This window comes from Xiphias gladius, chromosome 21 (genome assembly GCF_016859285.1).
Source record: "Xiphias gladius isolate SHS-SW01 ecotype Sanya breed wild chromosome 21, ASM1685928v1, whole genome shotgun sequence".
Classification (NCBI taxonomy): domain Eukaryota; kingdom Metazoa; phylum Chordata; class Actinopteri; order Istiophoriformes; family Xiphiidae; genus Xiphias; species Xiphias gladius.
The window spans coordinates 25,161,470-25,180,068 of record NC_053420.1 but is presented as its reverse complement, the minus strand read 5'-3'; the positions used below and the strand labels follow the sequence as shown (position 1 = coordinate 25,180,068).

Sequence of the window (18,599 nt, the reverse complement as noted above, 5' to 3'; positions counted from 1 at the left end):
AACAAAGTCTTTAATTCCATAAATACAGCATAACTGACATTAATGCTGTATTTATAGAAACATGACATTTATAGACCATTTACATTTAGAAGCTTTGAGGGGCCAACATAAAAGAGTGTGGTTGTTGTAATGCTGCATTTCAAAGCCTGACTTTATTTCACCAGTTTTTGTCCAGTATAAAGGCTTGATGACAGATGTTTTGTGTCTTCACTGGTCCTTTCAGAGGACATGTGAATGGACCCGTTTAACAACCAGTAGTAGTGATTCTCTCAGTCTGTCATGTTCTTTTGATGTCTCCAGGAAGCAAATCATTACGCAGAGTCAGTTGGAGGGTTGTGTGGCCTTCGTTAGCTAAAAAGAGCCTTTAAATCAAAGCTGCAGAAGGAGAAAGAAGGACACTGGATTCCAATATAAAGACTTTGAAAGTCTCCATACGGAAACTGAAATGCCATGTCCCGTCAAAGACACACATCACCTTGCAATAAGCGGGTGATGTGTGAAAGAAGAAAGAAGATAAACTTTAAAAATGATCAAAGACACTCAACTGTCATAAAGTCGGTTTCAGTCCAACTGAACTCATCTGTTGCTGTTCACTGTGGCACCTAATGTTTTTTTTTACAAGCATTACTTGCTAGTCACATCCAAATAGCCTGCCCAAGAACACACTACAGGGACCCTACGAATCAGTGTCTACATGCCAGCATGCATCTCATATTATACTGCACAGCTCCTCCAGCAGACACAGAATAGACCCATAACAGACCCAAGGGAGATTGTTAAAATAACGCGGCCGGTTAGCTAAGACTAGCAGTGAAGTATTCCCATGTGGAGACCATCAAATAGACACCTAAGGGATTGATGGCAGCCGTTACCCACCTCCTAATAGTCACATGTTGGACAGATATGACTGCAAAGATGAGTCCCAGGTGGATGTGAAATACTTCACAGTACCCGTTAGCTGCTGGTTGTCAATAGAATCCAGGGGATATGAGAGAGATGAGGTGGATTGGTTGCTTGTTGAGAAGGCAGCGAGGCTCTTTGTTGGCTAATGGTTAAATGGGGTTCCAGGGAGTTAACACAGTACAAATGGAAAGAGAATGCCTGACTAATGCCGAGTTACAGTCTATCCTCTTCTCTCATAATAACAGTTAAGCTTCTATTTTCACTTTTTTTGTCGCATGTGACAAAAGTGCGAGTAAAAGCAGAGAGAAGCTGTGGAGCTCCCTCTTCAGTGCTGATTTCTGCCTTTCACCCTCATCATCTCCCTTCCGGCCTCTGTGGATCCACAGGGTCTAACTAAGCACATTCTGTCCTCCCCAGCCTACCCGACTCTTGATCTCCCCAGGCTCTCCGCCATCCTTCACTGGCCTTAATGACAGACATTTATTTAATTCATGCTACGAGGAAATTAGATTAGTTTCGATAGAGGAGGACGGGGGGACAGAGAGTGGAGCCTTAGAAAACGAGAGGGATAAAGAAAGTGAGAATGTGTGTCTATAGCCCATCACCCACCATCTGCCTGCCTCTGCAACTTCAGTACGAGTTATTTTAGAACAACACATTTAATGTCATTATAATCCGACGCTTGTCATTGTGTCGCTCGCTCCATCATGGCTCACTGCTGCATGCCCAAATGAGCCAGCAGGAAGACGATGATGGAGATGGTGTTGGTGAAGATGATGATAGCGGTGGTGATGATGATGATGATGATGATGATGACAGGCTGTTGATGCCTTTGGTTGGTAATGTGATCGCATCCACAAGACATGGCTGATTGCTTCTTCAACTCAGCATCTTACTTTAAGAAATTTGCAGAAGCTCTGCCACTGGGATATTGCTCTCTACCAAACAGAAATGTCAGACTCTGCATGCTAGTCGAAGCATTGAGTCAGCAGTGTGTTGTGTGTGTAAGAGAGAGAGAGAGAGAGCTCTGCTTGACTCTGCATGAGCTTGTGCAGTCTCTCACCCTCTGACACAGTCCACAAAGAGGAAACTGCGACAGGAGACCTTGATTCAGACATATGTTCAAGGTACCACTCTTCACACACAGACATGGAGGCATGCGTACACACATACAATTGATTGTTCTTACATTTACTGTGAATTGCCAGGTGATTGCGTACACACACACAAATGCGCACACTCAGTCAATTGCAAATCATATGAGATAAAGCATACACACACACTCTGCCTACAGAGATACAAGGCGGCTACAGAGGAGCACTTGGCTGCCTAAAGCCCCCAAAGCGCATGTCAGCTCCTCCCTCCATCCCACATCGGGGCTCTGCATTTTAACTAAACATCTGGCTGTGTCAGCACCAGTTCATCACAGCAGGGACCCCATGCCCAGATCCCCCGTTTTGCCTCTGCGTCTGTCTCTGCACGTTGAGAGGCTGCATTCAGAGAAAATGCGCTGCATTACGCACCGTGATTCATGGTTCAGGGTTTATGATGAGCATTGTGCATGCATATTCATTTGAATTTAATCATTAGGCAGTAGTTTAAATTGCTGGCTTTGACTGGACAAACATGTATGGGTGAATAAATGCATGCCAGTGCAAACCCACGGATGCCAAGATGTTTACATGCTGAAATGAAACCACCTACTGGGCTACAACAATTAATCGGCTGCTACCTACAGTGCATTAACATTAAGGTTGAGTCACCCCATTAAATGTGTTTAGCCTCGTGGGGAAAGTGCTTTAATGTCAGCTGAGAGAAAGTACAAATAGCTCAGTACAAGCCAGATCCATTTTATATTTAGGGGTTTAACAGCATACAGCATACATTAAAGCACCCACTCTGCACAGTAGGAGTGTTTTGGCTTTTGAAGTTCTGAACAATGAAGGCTAAGACAATTAATCTGCAGTGACTTGACATTGTGCAGTGAAATGAGAAGGCAGAAGTCACGCCTTTGGAGCTGTCTATTTATTAAAAAATAGCCAGGTGGGAAATTTCACCAGACCACGAGAGGGTCATTTTCATCAAAAAAGTCATGTTCAGTGTTTAGTCTCACTCAGCTATACAATAAAAATTAAAGAGGCAATGTGTTAGAATTGACCAACTGTCAAATTCATACTCCAAACAAATAGGGGGCAGCATATTACCAGAACGTTTGGGTATCATAAGAAAAAAGGAAATGTACTCTTTGGTTCCTCCTCCTCCTTTCCCTTCTTCTGTGCCATAGCAGGACCAGCCTTTGGGCGTCCCAGGACAAATCGCAATGGGCCGCTGTATCGGTGGGTCACAGAAAAACAGAAACACAGAAACTGTATTCTGCCCCCATGCACTATTTCTATGTAGTTATTTGTCCTTTCAGATGTATAAAGACAGAATTGTTTTTTCATCTTGTTAGTATTCCCACTGTTGACTGAGTTCTTGAGTCACTGTCTTTTCTTTCCCTGAACACAAGAGCCGATGCTATTGACAATTCTTGAAAGTGAAAGAGAAAAACAAAGAATGCTTTTTAAATAAAAAGCCAGACAATGACAAATTGTAAGTAATCATTATCTTCTGGCTGACATTTTGAGTTTGAAAAGCAGCTAAGTAGCCAATGCCTATTTGAATAGACTGCACTTTCATGTTGACAAGGTTATTGGCAGGATTGATACCCTTGCCTAAGACACTCCAGCCTCCTGTCTTGACTCATACCCAGCTGGGGAAATTAGTGGATGAGCTCCTGACATGCTCTCTTATAGAGAACATTTAGAAGCTAGCATCTTGGGAGGAAACTGAATTAACCTCTGAATCTCCATCCATCCATTAGCTATACTGCCTATTCTTGAGGGTCGTGAAGGGGCTGGAGCTAATCCGAGCTGACATTGAATGAGAGGCGGGTAACACCCTGGACAGGTATGGTTTACATGCTTTGAAGCACATTTTGCTGTTAACAAAATGTGTTTCCCAGGGCCGACACATAGAGACAAACAACCAGACATGTTCACATTGACACCTACGGGCATTTTAGAATCTCTGATAAACCTAACTTGCATGTCCTTGAACAGTGGGAGGAAGCCTGGTGGAAACCCCTGCAAGCACAGGGAGAACATGCAAACTCCACACAGAAAGACCCTGATCGAACCGGGGTTTGAACCCAGAACCTTCTCATTGTGAGGTGACAGTAAATCTGTTTGAAGCTTTTTCTTGTCGCCAGTATGGAAATGATTTATTTGGAAAGGTGTATCGTGATTAAACATGAGATGTGTGAAAGTGTGCTACGTGTGAAACAGGGTGAAATCTTACCCAGACCTGCTGCTTGTCTGCAAATAAGGCAGTGATGTTATAGCACATTAAATCACAAAGCTCTGTTCTCAAGTTATCGTCAATACATCCCCAGTGCACCCTTGTACTTTGGAGTGCAGTGCACGTAAGCAATGCTTATCTCTGAAGAAAAGGGACCTTTAGTGATTACAGTGTATTGGCACTTGGGTGTGTGTAACAGCAGTCTTCTGAAGTGCCCCATTACCTCTGATTTAAAGTGTGTACATAGCAACAGGCCAAGCAATACAGTCCCTCCTCTGACGATACCAATATTATTCTGCTCACGGAAAAAAGGGCAACAGAGAGAGAGAAAGAGGCAAATTACGGGGGAGGAAATGGGTCTTATTCACAGGCATAGAATCAAATTTTCTAACTTTAATAACATTTTAGGATTCATCCTTGCTTTTTTACCTGCATTTGGTCTTTGGTTCAATAAAATCTACATGTTTAGGGAAGTGCATTAGAGGAGAATACACTGAAAAACTTTTTACTTTGACTACATACACATTTATTCATGCAACACTAGTCTAAGCAGTTACAAACCTCATGTTAACAGCAAAATGTGCTTCAAAGCATGTGAACCATACCAAACTTAACTAATTAGGCATTTCTTTTGAACTAGAAACATGTTGATCAAAGTGAATAATTATGATAAAAAGACCCACAAGAGTGCAGTCAAACACTTTTACTGTAACTAAAGCTTCCTAGTCATCTGGATAGCCAAGAGAGAAAGTCATATATCTCCCAGTGTGCTGGCTGGTATCATTAATCATCCCATATTCTGCAGCAGAACACACTCACTTATACAGTAGCAGGCCTGCCAAATAGCATAGGAGTGAAAGACACATGGTCACCAAAGAAGCTGTTTGAATAGCAAACAATGGCACTCCACAGACACTCTGTTAATCTGTGATGCCAGTCGAAACTCTCAACATGTTGTCAACACACTGGCCAAGGGGAAGTCATGACTCATGGCAAACAGAAGTGTGTTTGTTCATCAGGTGCTCCATTGCTCGCACCTTTAAAAATATATTCTCTTTCCTCAGAATCAGTACTTATGTTTTATAATTTGAATTTTGGCATTCATCACATTGCAGTGATGGAAAAAGTACAAGTCTCACTTTTCACTCCACTTTTATTTACACTCAGATGGCAGTTTCTTAGGTACACCTAGCTTAAACTCATGCAGTCTAATACAACATTCCTGCAATAATTCCCAGCTTCATGAAGGTTATAATGTTCAGTTTATGTTGAAACTGTTTCAGAGGGGCATTGATTGAACTTTACGGCCATTTTGGAGGCTGCAGCTTGTGGCGCTGTTGAATTGTATTACGTTATACTGACAGCTGTTTCTATTATTTTGTTCACCCCATTTCCCTATATCAGTGAGGGCAGGATAAATAACAGAAACACCTATCTGTATAATGCAATACAGTTCAACAGCACCACAAACAACATCCTCCAAAATTGTCACACTTTTTTTGCCGCTGCTGGAAATGAGGGTGCCGAGCGCGCTGAAAGTGAAACAAAAAAGTAAGATTGCAGCCAATAAAAACCAAAACAATGAGCTGAAAATGCTAAAATGCTCCATAAAGCTGAAAACTGCAGGGCAACTGCAGAGTCAGGTGATAATTCTGTGTGGGTTTGTCACCGCAAGTGACCACTTGAAGATTATGCACAGTGATTTGATTCATAATTCATATAAAAATATTGATTAGCGCAGCTTTAAGTACATTTTGAATGTAGTTTTGCATTTGTACATTGTGGTTTGAGCACCTCCCCCACCACTGTCCAGCAACGCTTTTCATCACTTAAGGAAACTATAACACCTCTGACTATCAAGGACTCATACATGCTAATCTCTGTCAACAGGCACACCGGCATCCATTCGAACAAGTTGCATTCATTAGATGCACACAAATTGAGTTTTCCACATATTTCATGAATCTGATGTTGGTTTATTATGGGCATTTTTCACATTATTTTATGAACAATTTTCACTGAGAGAAAAACATTAGAACAAAAAGAATCACAATCTCCTAATCTTTTAAACTCTGATCTTACCATCTGGAGCTGAAGGTTGAATTGCACTTTACGACCCAGGAACAAAAAATAAACATACTGTACGTATCTGTTATTCTAAAATAAAACCTCTTTAGGCAGTGATCATGGCCTCAGAGCTGTATTGAGGGTGAATATACGGTTGCTCACTCCACAGGGGTCCTATTACCACAAAACGTTAATGCTCCATGTCATTGTGCTTCTGTTCAGTCAGTTTAGTATAATAATTAATCAAAATAAACATACAGCACTTGACAATAAGTCTTTTATATTTGGCACTAATCAGACAACTCATTAGCCAGTAATGAGCCGACTGCCTGTTCTTGTTGTGTTTGGGGGAAGTTTGGTGCATGGGGAAAAGTGTTTGTGTGTGTGCATATGTGTGAGCACACAGTTATACATAGGCACACATGCACCCCTGCATACACACATATACACACACCAGCCGGCACTCCTGTAGTCCCACTCCAATTATGGCAGCATCTCACCTGGGAAGAAGCCCACTTACCCAGCATTCACTTTATGAATAATTGATTGTTCGTGCCAGTGTTATATTTGTAAATACACGTTTCATCTCTGATAAATAGTTTTCTACACATAGTCATTTGTTCAATTTGATTAGACTCTTAAATGTATTATTTATTAGCTGAAAATGCTCTCCGGATATTAGTCATCACAAGGGCAACAAGAAGATTTGGCATAAGGACGCATCTGCATGCAAACAGACGTGCTCACATCAATCCACACTCACATGGCAGGTGGCCCTGTGTCTGTGTGTGATATAATACGTTGTTTGGATGTTGTGAACATTTCGACTGCCTTTCAGCATGTGAATGTCTTTTAGACATGTTTTTTTAACAGCTTCTTTGAGTTTATAAGAAGTGAGTTAATTTTTCTTTTTTTTTTTATTATATTAATGAGATCCATATGCTCATGAATTGAAACCATTTGAATTTGGAATCATCAGACATAGTTACCATTCACAGCAAGAAGAAAACTGTCGATGGCCAAGTGCAGAGAGAAAGGTTATCAAGCAGTGAATGCGGATGTAATTTGGTCCTTTGTCGGAGCTCAAAATGTTTTCTTCATTTGTTGATGAAGGAAATGAATGACTATGACCTTTTGGATGAGTTTGTTATATGTAGTGAGTCTGCACCATCACTTGGGTTGACTGATTCTTTTCACAGCAGCAGAGAGCTTCATAAAAAACCAGGTCAAATGTGTTGGATTTAATTTAAAAAACAAAAACAAAGAGTCTTGCCCAGATAAGAATGCAGGATGTTTGTCAGAAAATTTTAAGATCTTCCCATATCTATCTCAAAAGAAAATGGAGTAAAAGCCTTTTGAATGTTTTTACTCCAATACTTACTGGGGTACTTGTACAACTCCAGTGCACAACTCCTGCATCATTTGTAAAAACAACATGAAAATGAAAACTGTGGTGGTGTGTTTAAATGATCTGCAATACATTATTCAAATGTTCTTAGTATCAGTATAACCAGCTGCAGCAGATCAGTTCTACCCACTGATGTATTCTTACATCAGTGGGTGGTCAAACAACTAAATGCAGGCCCCTGGCTGGTTTTCTTCTTCCTGCCTCCAGGGAGTGCAAAAGCTAGCTATCAGGGATGATAAAAACCACGTTTCAGGTCGTGAAAATGACTCAGGGCGTGCATAGTCGACAATAAATATTACTATACACCAATCAGCCACAACATTAAAATCAGTTACAAGTTTTAATGTGGCTGAATAGTGTATATATCAAGTTACTGCCACCACTGAGAGCCACTATGTGTGTATAAAAGGTGCTTGAAAATCTCTTTAAATACAAGGCTAAATAGAAAATGCCATCAGGAACAATGTAAAAGTTGTAATTGAGATTTTCAGTCCTAAAATTCAGACCTGTGACATCACCAGCTCAATTCATGCAATTGAGATCGGGTGGCACACCTGGTAGCAATTAGGTGTTGTTTCCTCTCAACTTCTGCTCCTTATGATGGTTTTAAAGTAAAGCTGGAAGAGGGAAACTAAGCCTATGTCCCTTTTGAGAAGTCTTCTCTTACTCTGTATGTTTTAGTATTAATGGATCTCCTGATTTGTTGACTATAACCTAATGCTCATTGGGCTTCTATAAGAAAATCTATGGTAATGATACATAATATAATATAATCATTTATCATTTGTTGTGATTGTGCATGCAAGAGATGATATGGCTGCTAACAGATTTGCAGGGCCAATACTTTGTATGAGCAAAGGTAGTAAAACAACACAGCTAAACTGGTCCATCCACAAGGTCAAGTGGGCAGGTCGTATAGCATACCATACCCGCTTCCACACAATGTATACATGTACAGCTCTGTCAACAGGCCTTTTTCACAGCAGATATTTTGACGTGTCATTAACAATGGATCTGTTTTATTCAACTTCACCACTGAGTCATGACAGTGAGCCCGTATGCACATCACCAGGACCCTGAAACTAAAGGGAAATTCAGCCATTGTTAATATTGTTGGCTAGTACTGTGCTTTCCTACTGTGACATATCAAAAATTTCTACTGTGAAAAAGGCCTATATAAGTGACACTGAAGTGGCTGATTAAAGCCCCTACACATTAGTGGTACATCTACACGTGTGCTTCGAGTTAATCTGATTAGACCTCTTCTCGGGACTGAGTGGGTGTGAACACCGTGCATGAGTGACATTCCCTTGACCCTATTGTTAGCTTTGCTGCATCTGTCAGCTCGGGTAAACTTACACCTTTGTCACTTTTTGGTGTTCTCATAGTTTGGTGTCATCAACAAACTGCTAGCAGACCTCTATCCAACTTCAAACAGAAAACAGGTCTAATGAGCCAGAGTAAATGAAAACACCTGTGTTGTTGTACATTGTGAAGTCACCTGAAAAGACTGGATGTTCACATTAGTGGCAAAACCAAATCATGCATTTTTTAGTATTTTAGTGTTGTGGATAGCAGGCAGTGGCTGATTTGCCTGTTACAGCATGCACAGTGCTATTGCTGAAAACCTTGAAACCTGTTGCAAAGAGGTTGTGGACAAATTCCCAGCATCTCAGAGGTGGGATCTCACTTACAAAACTGATAGAAATGGTGCATCATTGGTATGTGTACGTGTATGTGTGACTGTGCATGCGTGTGTGTTTGTGTGCGTGTGCATGCCAGTGCGTGTTGCTGTACTCCTCAGAAGTGCTAGCAGGCCAACTGAAGAGAGAGGAAAAGCAGCACTGCTCTGCACCATATGCCAAATATGAGCCTGTCTGCCAATTTGTGGGGGATACTGGCAAGTGCTAGCAAAGCTGAATTCTCGACAGAGGGAGATGAATAATTGAACATGTACGGAGCCAAGTTCTGTCGGGATAGAGTGGGGTGCCTTTATACATGGAGAGGGGGAATGGAGAGAGTCGGGCTGTCTACAAGCAAAACTCTCATTTAGATAGTGATGTGTTTGCTTTTTGTAAACAAGTCAAAAAGTTGTAGAGATTTGAAGACGAACTTTAATGGATTAATGGTGAGATGTGAATGGAAAAAATCATGACTCATTGGCATTTATACATTTTCATTACAAACTGACTAAACTACAACCAAAGAGGCCAAAAGCTGTCATCGATCCTGTAAGTGTCCACCAAAATACACAGAAAACTTAAGATAAATATACATATTGAAAAGGAAAGAAAGCTTAAACAGAAATCAGTGTAACTTAACAGTTTAGTTGAGAAATTTATTCAAACAGGGTATGCATTTTATATTTAAATCTTAATAATTGAGCAGACACTCCAATCCAGATCAGCCTCCAGTAAACGCAACAGTAGAGCAAGCTTACGGGGTCTTACACTTGTAAGATCTTACACCAGACTGACCAGTAGACCAACCTAAACTCCTGACAACAGATATTGATAATTTTTGAAAATATGGTGGATGATGACCTGGAAATACCAAAGGGATATATTTTTAGTCCATATGTTTAAGGCTGGCATGTGTGGTATAAGCACATTTAACAGCACAGAAAATAGCTCCATCCAAGACATTTGGTTTAGGCCTGAATTACAGTATACATCGGTGAGACTTTTGGCATGTTGATGTTATGTCAGATTTACCGTAAATACAGGCTGGCAAGTGTGAGAAACTCTTAATGACAGATTCCTAGTGTGATGGAATTTTTCCCTCTTTAAGTAATATTCTTTTACTAGTCTTTAGGTAGTATTAGGCATCAGAGCCCAGAGGTCATTTAGAAGTACGCCCTAAAAGCAATAGTTCATTGTGTGTCTCAAGGATGACTGAGAAGACACTGATACCATCCAGCTGGTCAGTTCCCACTGGTAGTTGCCGTAATAGCCAAGGTTGTAGCACAGACCCTGCACATATAGTAAAGGATATGATAAGATAAGCGTCCAGTTGAGGGGGTAAACAGCCATAACAATCAGCCAGTGTCTCTGTGTCTCAGGGTTAATGAGTTGCACAGGTCTTCTCTAAGTAGGATATACAATGTGATTTCGGTAAAATATCGTTCAATGTTTAGGATTAGGAACCCAATAGAATCTTCACACATGAATGGATATTATGTGGTTCCATGAAAAATAACCTTATTTGGACATGTAGTAAGTATGATGTAGTTTATGGTTAAATATGGTTTACCAGGAAGGAATCCATCATAATTGGGTGGCATTACACAGTGCTTACTTGTATTGCTCATCTGTATTCTCCTTAGCCAATTTCAATAAATGCTTCAGCTTAAGATATATCTGGGTCTCCTGAAACTTCTTCCATCAGCTCACAAGATTTCCATCACACGAAGTAGTGATTACATGTATCTATCAGAGCATCAACCTTTCCAGCAATTTCATTAAACATTACCTGACGACATACACTAGCTTAACAAGATTAGGAGGTTACAGACATGCTAGCAGCTCTTTGAGTCTGTGCTTAGGCACAGTGGTGCTTTGGGCTCAATGGTAACATCACCATGCTATCATGCTCATAATGACAATGCTAACATACTAATGTTTAGCAGGTATAATGTTTACCATGTTCACCATCATAGTTTAGTGTGTTAGCACGCTCACGATGATGGTGCTGGATGAAAAGTTTAGGTATCACCAAGGTTAGGACAGTTCATCCTGAGGAGAACATCAGTGTCTACTAAATTTCATGGCATTCCGTCTAACAGTTGTAAAAGCAGTGGGAAAGGTAAGCAGGATTCATCCTCTTGGGACCATGAATGTCTGCACAAAATTTCTTGGCACTTCCAACCAATAATTCTTGAGATATTTCAGTCTGAAGAAAAGTGGTAAAATTGCCATTCGTGGAGCCAGGCCACTAGAGTGGCTAACAAATGGGACAGTTTGATTCCTCTCAGCACTTCTCACCAAACAGTTGTGACTAATATACAGCATTATTCCTGAGAGAGGGGAGGCCTGGGGTCACCAGAAAGCCTTTCCCTTTCCTTAACACTTTTTCTTCATCTCTGGGATATTGGGATTTATGCTAAAGTAGGATGTCCTGAAACCTAGAGTTCAGAAAGAAAGTGTTTATAATCAGAGTTGGTATTATTGTAAGTTTTTGTCAGTTTTGAGGCTTTCTAGATTTGAAAAAAATGTGGGCAATGAATGACAAGCCATGGAGATTGCTTCTGATCAAATCTCACTAAGCAACTCTGCTGGAGATCATCAGAAGGGCAGGCAACCAGGAGAGAGAGACGTCAAGAGCCTCCACGGCTGCCTCTCGTATTTTTGTCACCCAGCTGTGGTGCCAAGGTCTGAATAAATACCGCCCACGATGATGTACATAAGTGTGTGCCATGCGCATATGCAATATCCAGCAATCCTCCTGTGTTTCATTGAGTGAGCACAAGAGCAATATAGACATCACAACAAGTGTTAGAAGATAATGATGAATCCCACTGCTTGAGGCAATGACAAGAAGTATGAGAGAGAAAACAAACTGTATTCTGGTTAAATGGTGCTGCCTGAATAATAGACAGAGACAAATGTGAGCGACTACGCCGTTGTGACAGCAAATTTTCTCCAATAGTAGCCCTACGTTCTGTATATGTCACTGTCTAGCTATTGCCTGTGACTTTCCATTAATCCTCAGAAATTGATCTGTTTTGTTCTCTTGTTTAATGGTGACTTTAGTATGGCAATGCCACTTTTACTGAAACCTATTATGTTCTAATCATTGTCTTCTCTCCTCTCTCCCCCTTGCCCTTTTTCTCCCTCTCGCTTTCTCTCTCGGTGACAGGTACCACCCTGTCCAGTGAACGTGGTAAGTACCGCAGCCGCACACTCCCTTTATTTAGAGCCATCTGTACGTGGACTCTGCCAGCAACAGCGGATAGACTGTTTGTGTTGATGTGGAAGGAACCGAGCCACAAACTCCACGAAATCATTTGCATCCCCACAAAAGCTATTTTACTCTCCATCACATTGCATGTCATGGCAAATGTTGACACGAGGAGAAAAGCATCAAGCGAAGGCAATTATGAAAGCAGCATCAACAGACCCATGTGGCCAATCAGAATTTGAATTTTGCATATTTTCCCTGCACGCGTTTTGCCTCGACCTACTTAGTCAATTTACCCCCTTTTGACTCCAGTAGTGTTCAATAAGGAGCCAATAAGGAGTATCTTTTTCACTTTGTCTCATTCCAGCTTTAATAGAATGTATCTCCATGTAGTGTAAATAGGGAATAGATGTATTCCCCCACTGTGGCAGCCTCTCTATTCATTTTATTTCCAAATTTCACTCCCCATGTTGTGCTGTTATTAATTGCTTCCTGTTCTGTGCTTCCTGGAGGAACACTTTAATCACTTCATCAAAAAAGCTGAAAGAGAGTGTACATTTGCCTTACCGCAGTACTGTCTTTGTATCCTTATTTTGCATTTGTGTGTGTGTGTGTGTGTGTGTGTGTGTGTGTGTGTGTGTGTGTGTGTGTGTGTGTGTGTGTGTTATGGCCAGTAATCTGGTTTGGCCTGTAAGAAGCCACTCTTCTTCTAGAGCACTGCTTAATGTGCGAATAGGTGTCCCCACTGTACATGTCATCAACAGAGTTTCAGTATAGAACTGTGACAAGAAGTGATCTTGCTGAACTTGCCCCATGAAGGATGATGGTTTGCGGCAAAATTTTCAAGCTAAATTGGTGTGGTGATATCACACAGTGTAGACAAAACACCACTTGGGTGTCTGGTCTTTGAAACCTCAAAGTGGCAACTGGGAAGAAAGGTGTAAAGTTGTGGTTCAGATCAAGCAGTTGACGTTTATATTTGTGTACCTGGTCCATCTGGTGGTGGAGAGGACAGTGATGTGCAACACAGAGAAGCTTGTGTGATCAATTTTTCATTGCCAAACTAGCAACACTTTTTTCAATCCAGTTAGGATTTTAAAAAAAAGCAGGGAATAAGAAGTCACATTAGGCAAACAAGTTTATTCATTCTGAGTGCTATCCTTGATTTTGACCTTATCCCTGCCTTTCTTAACCACCCTCTGGCTCCGACATTAAAGCACATGCATGAGTCCTCTCTTCTCCCACACCTTGTTTTCTTTTCTGTGCTGCTGAGTAGACACGTAATGTGAATGATATTCCACAGTGAAAGGCAGAAAAAGAAGAGGGAAATAATAAATGGATTAAAAAGCAGATGAGAGAGTGAGGGTGATAGGGCAAGTACCGTATGCCTTTGGTCCCTTCATGAAATGCAGCCAGCAGGCAGCCGTCCAGTAGACTACTGATCACTCACGGGAGCAAACATCATTCACTCCATTCAAACTCTGTTTTCATACATGTGCGTGTGTGTTTTTCGGAAAAACATAAACATTCAGTATATACCTTCAGTGCGAAACAGTACACACTAGTGCCCCCTCCCTTCTTCCTCCTGTATTCCTGTGCTTAACAAGCTCCCCTCTGACCCCTCAGCAGTGATGGGGTGTTTTTGGAGTCGTCTGATAGGCCTCCTCAATGTGAAGTGGTTGATGGCACATCCTCTTCCAGCTTAATTGGCTGTACCTGAGGCAGGAGGGCAAGTGGTGTAATTGCGATAAGAGAAAATGCTGTGCTTGGCTGGTTTTAGTGCCCTTATCTATAATCTCCTGATTGATTATGGTTTTTCTGTCAGGTGTACAAATTGTTCAACTCCATCACCTGCCCTGGAAACCATCTTAACTCTGTTTTGGCCAATACATAGTGCACATCAGCCAACTGTAAACTGGACAGCGCATTTACTGCTGGTTTGGCTACAATATTCTCACCGTTACCTTTCAGCTCCGATCTCTGCTGATTGTGTGTGCTCACAAAGTGTTACATGCTTTCTCTCTCTATATATATATATATTTCTTTTTTCCTTTTTTGGCTAAAGACAGCAGGGTAATCCCTGTTATTAGAGAGTGCACAGTACTGTTTAGCATCTTGTGTACCATGAATGTTTTTTTTTGTGGTCAAGTCAACAAGCCTAAGTCTGCCCACAGTTGCTTTCATGTCAGTATCTAAAATTTGAAATTAGTATTCCCCTAAATTGCTAAAATATATTACAGTTTTATTATAGTTTGACATGTTGGGAAATACACTTACTTGCTCTCTTACTGAGAATTAGATGAGAATTATATAGCTAGAGCCAACAGCTCGTTGGCGTAGCTGAGCTCTGTCCAAGAGAACCTCTTGTACTTGTTGTATGAACTTGTTTTTACATATTTGTTTTTTAGATATGTAACACATTAATCCTTGAGCTTTAGAGATGCTGGTAGACAGATTTTGTTACCTTTGGACAGAGCCCTCCTACCTGTTTCCCTCGCTTTACAGTTTCTACGCTAGGCCAAGCTAACCCCCTGCTGGCTGTAGGCTCTTATTAGGTGGACAGATATAAGAAGCCGTATCAATCTTGTAATCTAACTCTGGGCAAGGAAAGATGAATTATTGCTCTAACTATACATTATATTTCTCATCTTCCACATGTGAAGTCTCTACCTCTGCATCAGATGCACCGACTGAAGTGCTTTGTGTACAGTCTCTCTCTCACTCTGTCCGCGCCCGTGCCCCCCCACCCCGGTTTTGAGTAGTGGTTCAGGCTGAAAGAGCAGCTAATGGGCTACAAAATGTCTCCAAAGCTAGAGCAGTAGCTAATGTTTCAAAGCCCTTCTCAAACAACACAAGCACTGAAGAACCCTGACAGTGCAAAAAGAAGGGAAGAAGGGGGGATTCCTGTTTTTTCTAATGTGTCAGAGAGGCCATTTCTGTCAGCCTAATTGTGTTGAAGCTTTCCTAGTGGCCTTGGTGAAATGGTGTAATTGCCCGATTGAATGGACTGGACTGCACTGTTGGCTACACTCTGTAGGGTTTCCTTTTGCCATGTAACGCAAGATCCTGAACACAGCTCAAAAGTGTTCTGACATTTGCTTTTTCAGTCCCTCTGGCTGCAGAGCACTGTGCTTAGTAGGGCAAATTCAAGTCTCAGGGATATTGACAGGGCAACGTGAAATATTACAGTTGGGAGTTTTAGCCAGACAACTTGATTTACCTGCATGGAACCTGAGAGCTATGGCTCCATGTCAATGTCACGGTTTGCCCTATTGGTGCTAATATGAGCACATGTTCATTTGAAGAGTATTCTACTTAATAATATTGGTGTTTATGTGTTTTATTGTAAAACAGGGATAATGTCAAAAAAGGCCTGTGTGGAGATGCTGTCAGCATTAAATGCCTGTGCCAAGGAGAAGCTGGGTTGTATGCAATTCCTGATCATTCGCAAGCATTTTTCTCTAAAATGTGGTGAAGCATGCAGCCCCTTCTGCTTCTCTTCCCCCTCAGTGCCAATTAAAGCTGTTTTTCTGCAGCAGATCTTGAGCTGATGAAGACAGCCACTAAGAGCTCTTGAAGTAAAGTCGCACAGGACCTGTATGGCAGATGGTTTGTGCAAGAGTATGTGCAAAGAGAGAAAGCAGCAAAGAAGGAAACAAACAAGCATAAAAATGGCAGCCTGTCTCCAGCAAGGAGCTCCTACTTTCTACCCAATTTATGACTTTCCATTTCTAAATTTTCAAACTTTTCCTCAAAAATGCTGTCAAACCTGCAGGAGACCTGCGAAAACATAAGATCTTGTTCTGTGTAGAATTTTTGCACAGCATTTTCCGAAAACTATCCAGACAACACAAGTATTTCTCGGTGAAAAAGAAAAACTCCTGCGAGCTGCTTGGTCTCATGGCTTTGACCAGTTCTCCCAGCTGAATGGAAACAAGCTTTACTCCGGCCTTTAGCTACAAAAGCTGAGACGGCATCTGGTCAAGGCACAGAGGACAGTGCCTAATGGCTACAAGTCCAGCTTTTCCCAGTGGATTACATGTTTCAGAAAGATAAGACTTGATCAGTCTTTTTATAGAGAAAAAGCCTCTTTTCATGATGCAGATGAGAGCAGACAGGAAACTTGCTGGAACCAATAGGGTCTAAGGCTTTGTGCTGAGATTCAGAGCATGCAAACAAGGAACTAGAGATCATATTCAATACACGCTTTCCCACAGGGTCACACCACTGTACTTTGCAGTGTGTTTCACCTGTGGTCACTTTTCTTTTAGTCCTGTCTGTTTCCGTTGTAAGAAAACTTGGTGCCAACTTTGATCATTATATAAAGCAGGACAAAAACTACACATCTTTGTTGTCAAGCTTGTGGAGTCATTTCTAAATCTGCACCTATGTACATCTCCATACTGTGCCTTTGGTATTTCAGCCATGGTTTATACTTGACCAATTAGTTCACATCCGTACTGGGACTAATAAAGCCACATTTCCTGGGGTTAATTACACCAACATTGTGTGATATTGTGAGGAACAGGAAATGGTAAAGTGCACTTTATTATCTCTCTTTCATCATCACCTCCCGCTGTGGAAGACTTTCCCCTCTCCAGCGTTCCCTCCATCCCTTTATACATCTCTCCTCTCATCCTCCCCTTTTTTCAGCGATGAGGCTGAATGGCACAGTGGCATTAAGGGCTTGTAAGACAAGGCTGGTCCAGCAAATCCCTACACAATTAGAGTGTAGAGACCATTATTAAGGCCAATTGCTACTGCCTGCTACCAACATTTAAATTACAATGTCTTTTTTATTACCTCCCTTCTTCCTTCCATGGCACAGCTTCGCAGTAGAGTGAGTGCAGCGTTGGAACTGCGTCATTCTTCTAGATCTGAGGCGGAATTATAAATGTACTATGTAGCTGGCATTCGCATGAGGCCAGGCCCTCAAAGAGGCATGCTCTGGATTGGCACCCAAGTTTGCACAAAACAAATTAAGTTTCTTCGTTTTTTCGGGGGGGGGATTTCACCTCAGACACTCAGCTTCTTAAAGTCACAGGAAATATCAGGTTTTCTTTCATGTGAAGTATACAGAGAGGATTCCCGTGGCTGGCTTTTAACTCTTGCATTTGTTGCTTTTCTCTGTCAAATGGGTATTTCAGCTGGAACGATTTGCCTGTCAATCACAACTGCCTCTCAGTGTTCTTTACGTGCACAGATTACTCTGCTACTGTGAGGATCTGCTGAATCTTTGTGTGTGCAAATGAGTGTGCATGCTGCTTTCCTGTTTGTGTGTGTGTGTGGGTGGGTGGATGGTTGTGTGTGTGTATGCATGCCAGACATTTTTATGTTATAAGTACTAATCTGTTGCTTCTATAAGATTACTGCTGGAGCTGACTTCATGCGGCGCATGTCAACATCCCAACTGACAGAACCTGCTGAGTTCCTGTTTCCTTGACGTTTATTCTAACTGCACTTCCCTCTATGTTACAGAATTACTTAAATCGACCCTAACTTGACACATTAATATCATTTAAACTCTCTGGCTATCCTCTTCACTGCTGTATGGAATTTTTCCCATTTAGTAGCAAATTTGGTAAGTAGAGAACATTCAGTCTCAATGGCCCCTTTTCCATTAACGACATAACACTGTTGTGTAATTATTGCTCATCTGCACTTGAAAGCAGATCCTACTAAAAGCTGAAGAACTCACTAATGATACTGCTACGGTACAGCCCAGTTATTTTGTTAACATGAACATGTTAACATAAACAATTCTTTTATAAGGTTTTTAACCTATTAATAAACAGTAAACACTGTGGAGGTACTATTGTTTAGTTAATGTACATAAATTCCCTTTTGTTATAGTAGTAAGGCCACCGAACACAAGATGTTGTTTTTTAATCTTGAAGGCGTAGACACTGAAATAGCTCCAGGATTATAATGTAATGCAGAGCAAAGTATTACCACTCATTTTCATTTAGACACAGGGAGAACT

At 41.3% G+C, this 18,599-nt stretch overlaps 1 protein-coding gene across 3 annotated transcripts in view; it reads left to right on the top strand.

The window, feature by feature from the left end:
- The window catches only part of cdh4 (cadherin 4, type 1, R-cadherin (retinal)), a 197,840-nt gene that overhangs the window by 73,533 nt on the left and 105,708 nt on the right, over positions 1 to 18,599 (top strand). For 2 of the 3 annotated variants that reach the window (XM_040116213.1, XM_040116212.1), the window contains exon 3: positions 12,575 to 12,598. The exons of the other annotated variant lie outside the window; for it this stretch is intronic. In XM_040116213.1, the coding sequence (XP_039972147.1) occupies positions 12,575 to 12,598 (24 nt within the window). The remainder of the gene's footprint in view (positions 1 to 12,574; positions 12,599 to 18,599) is intronic. 3 annotated transcript variants of the gene reach the window in all.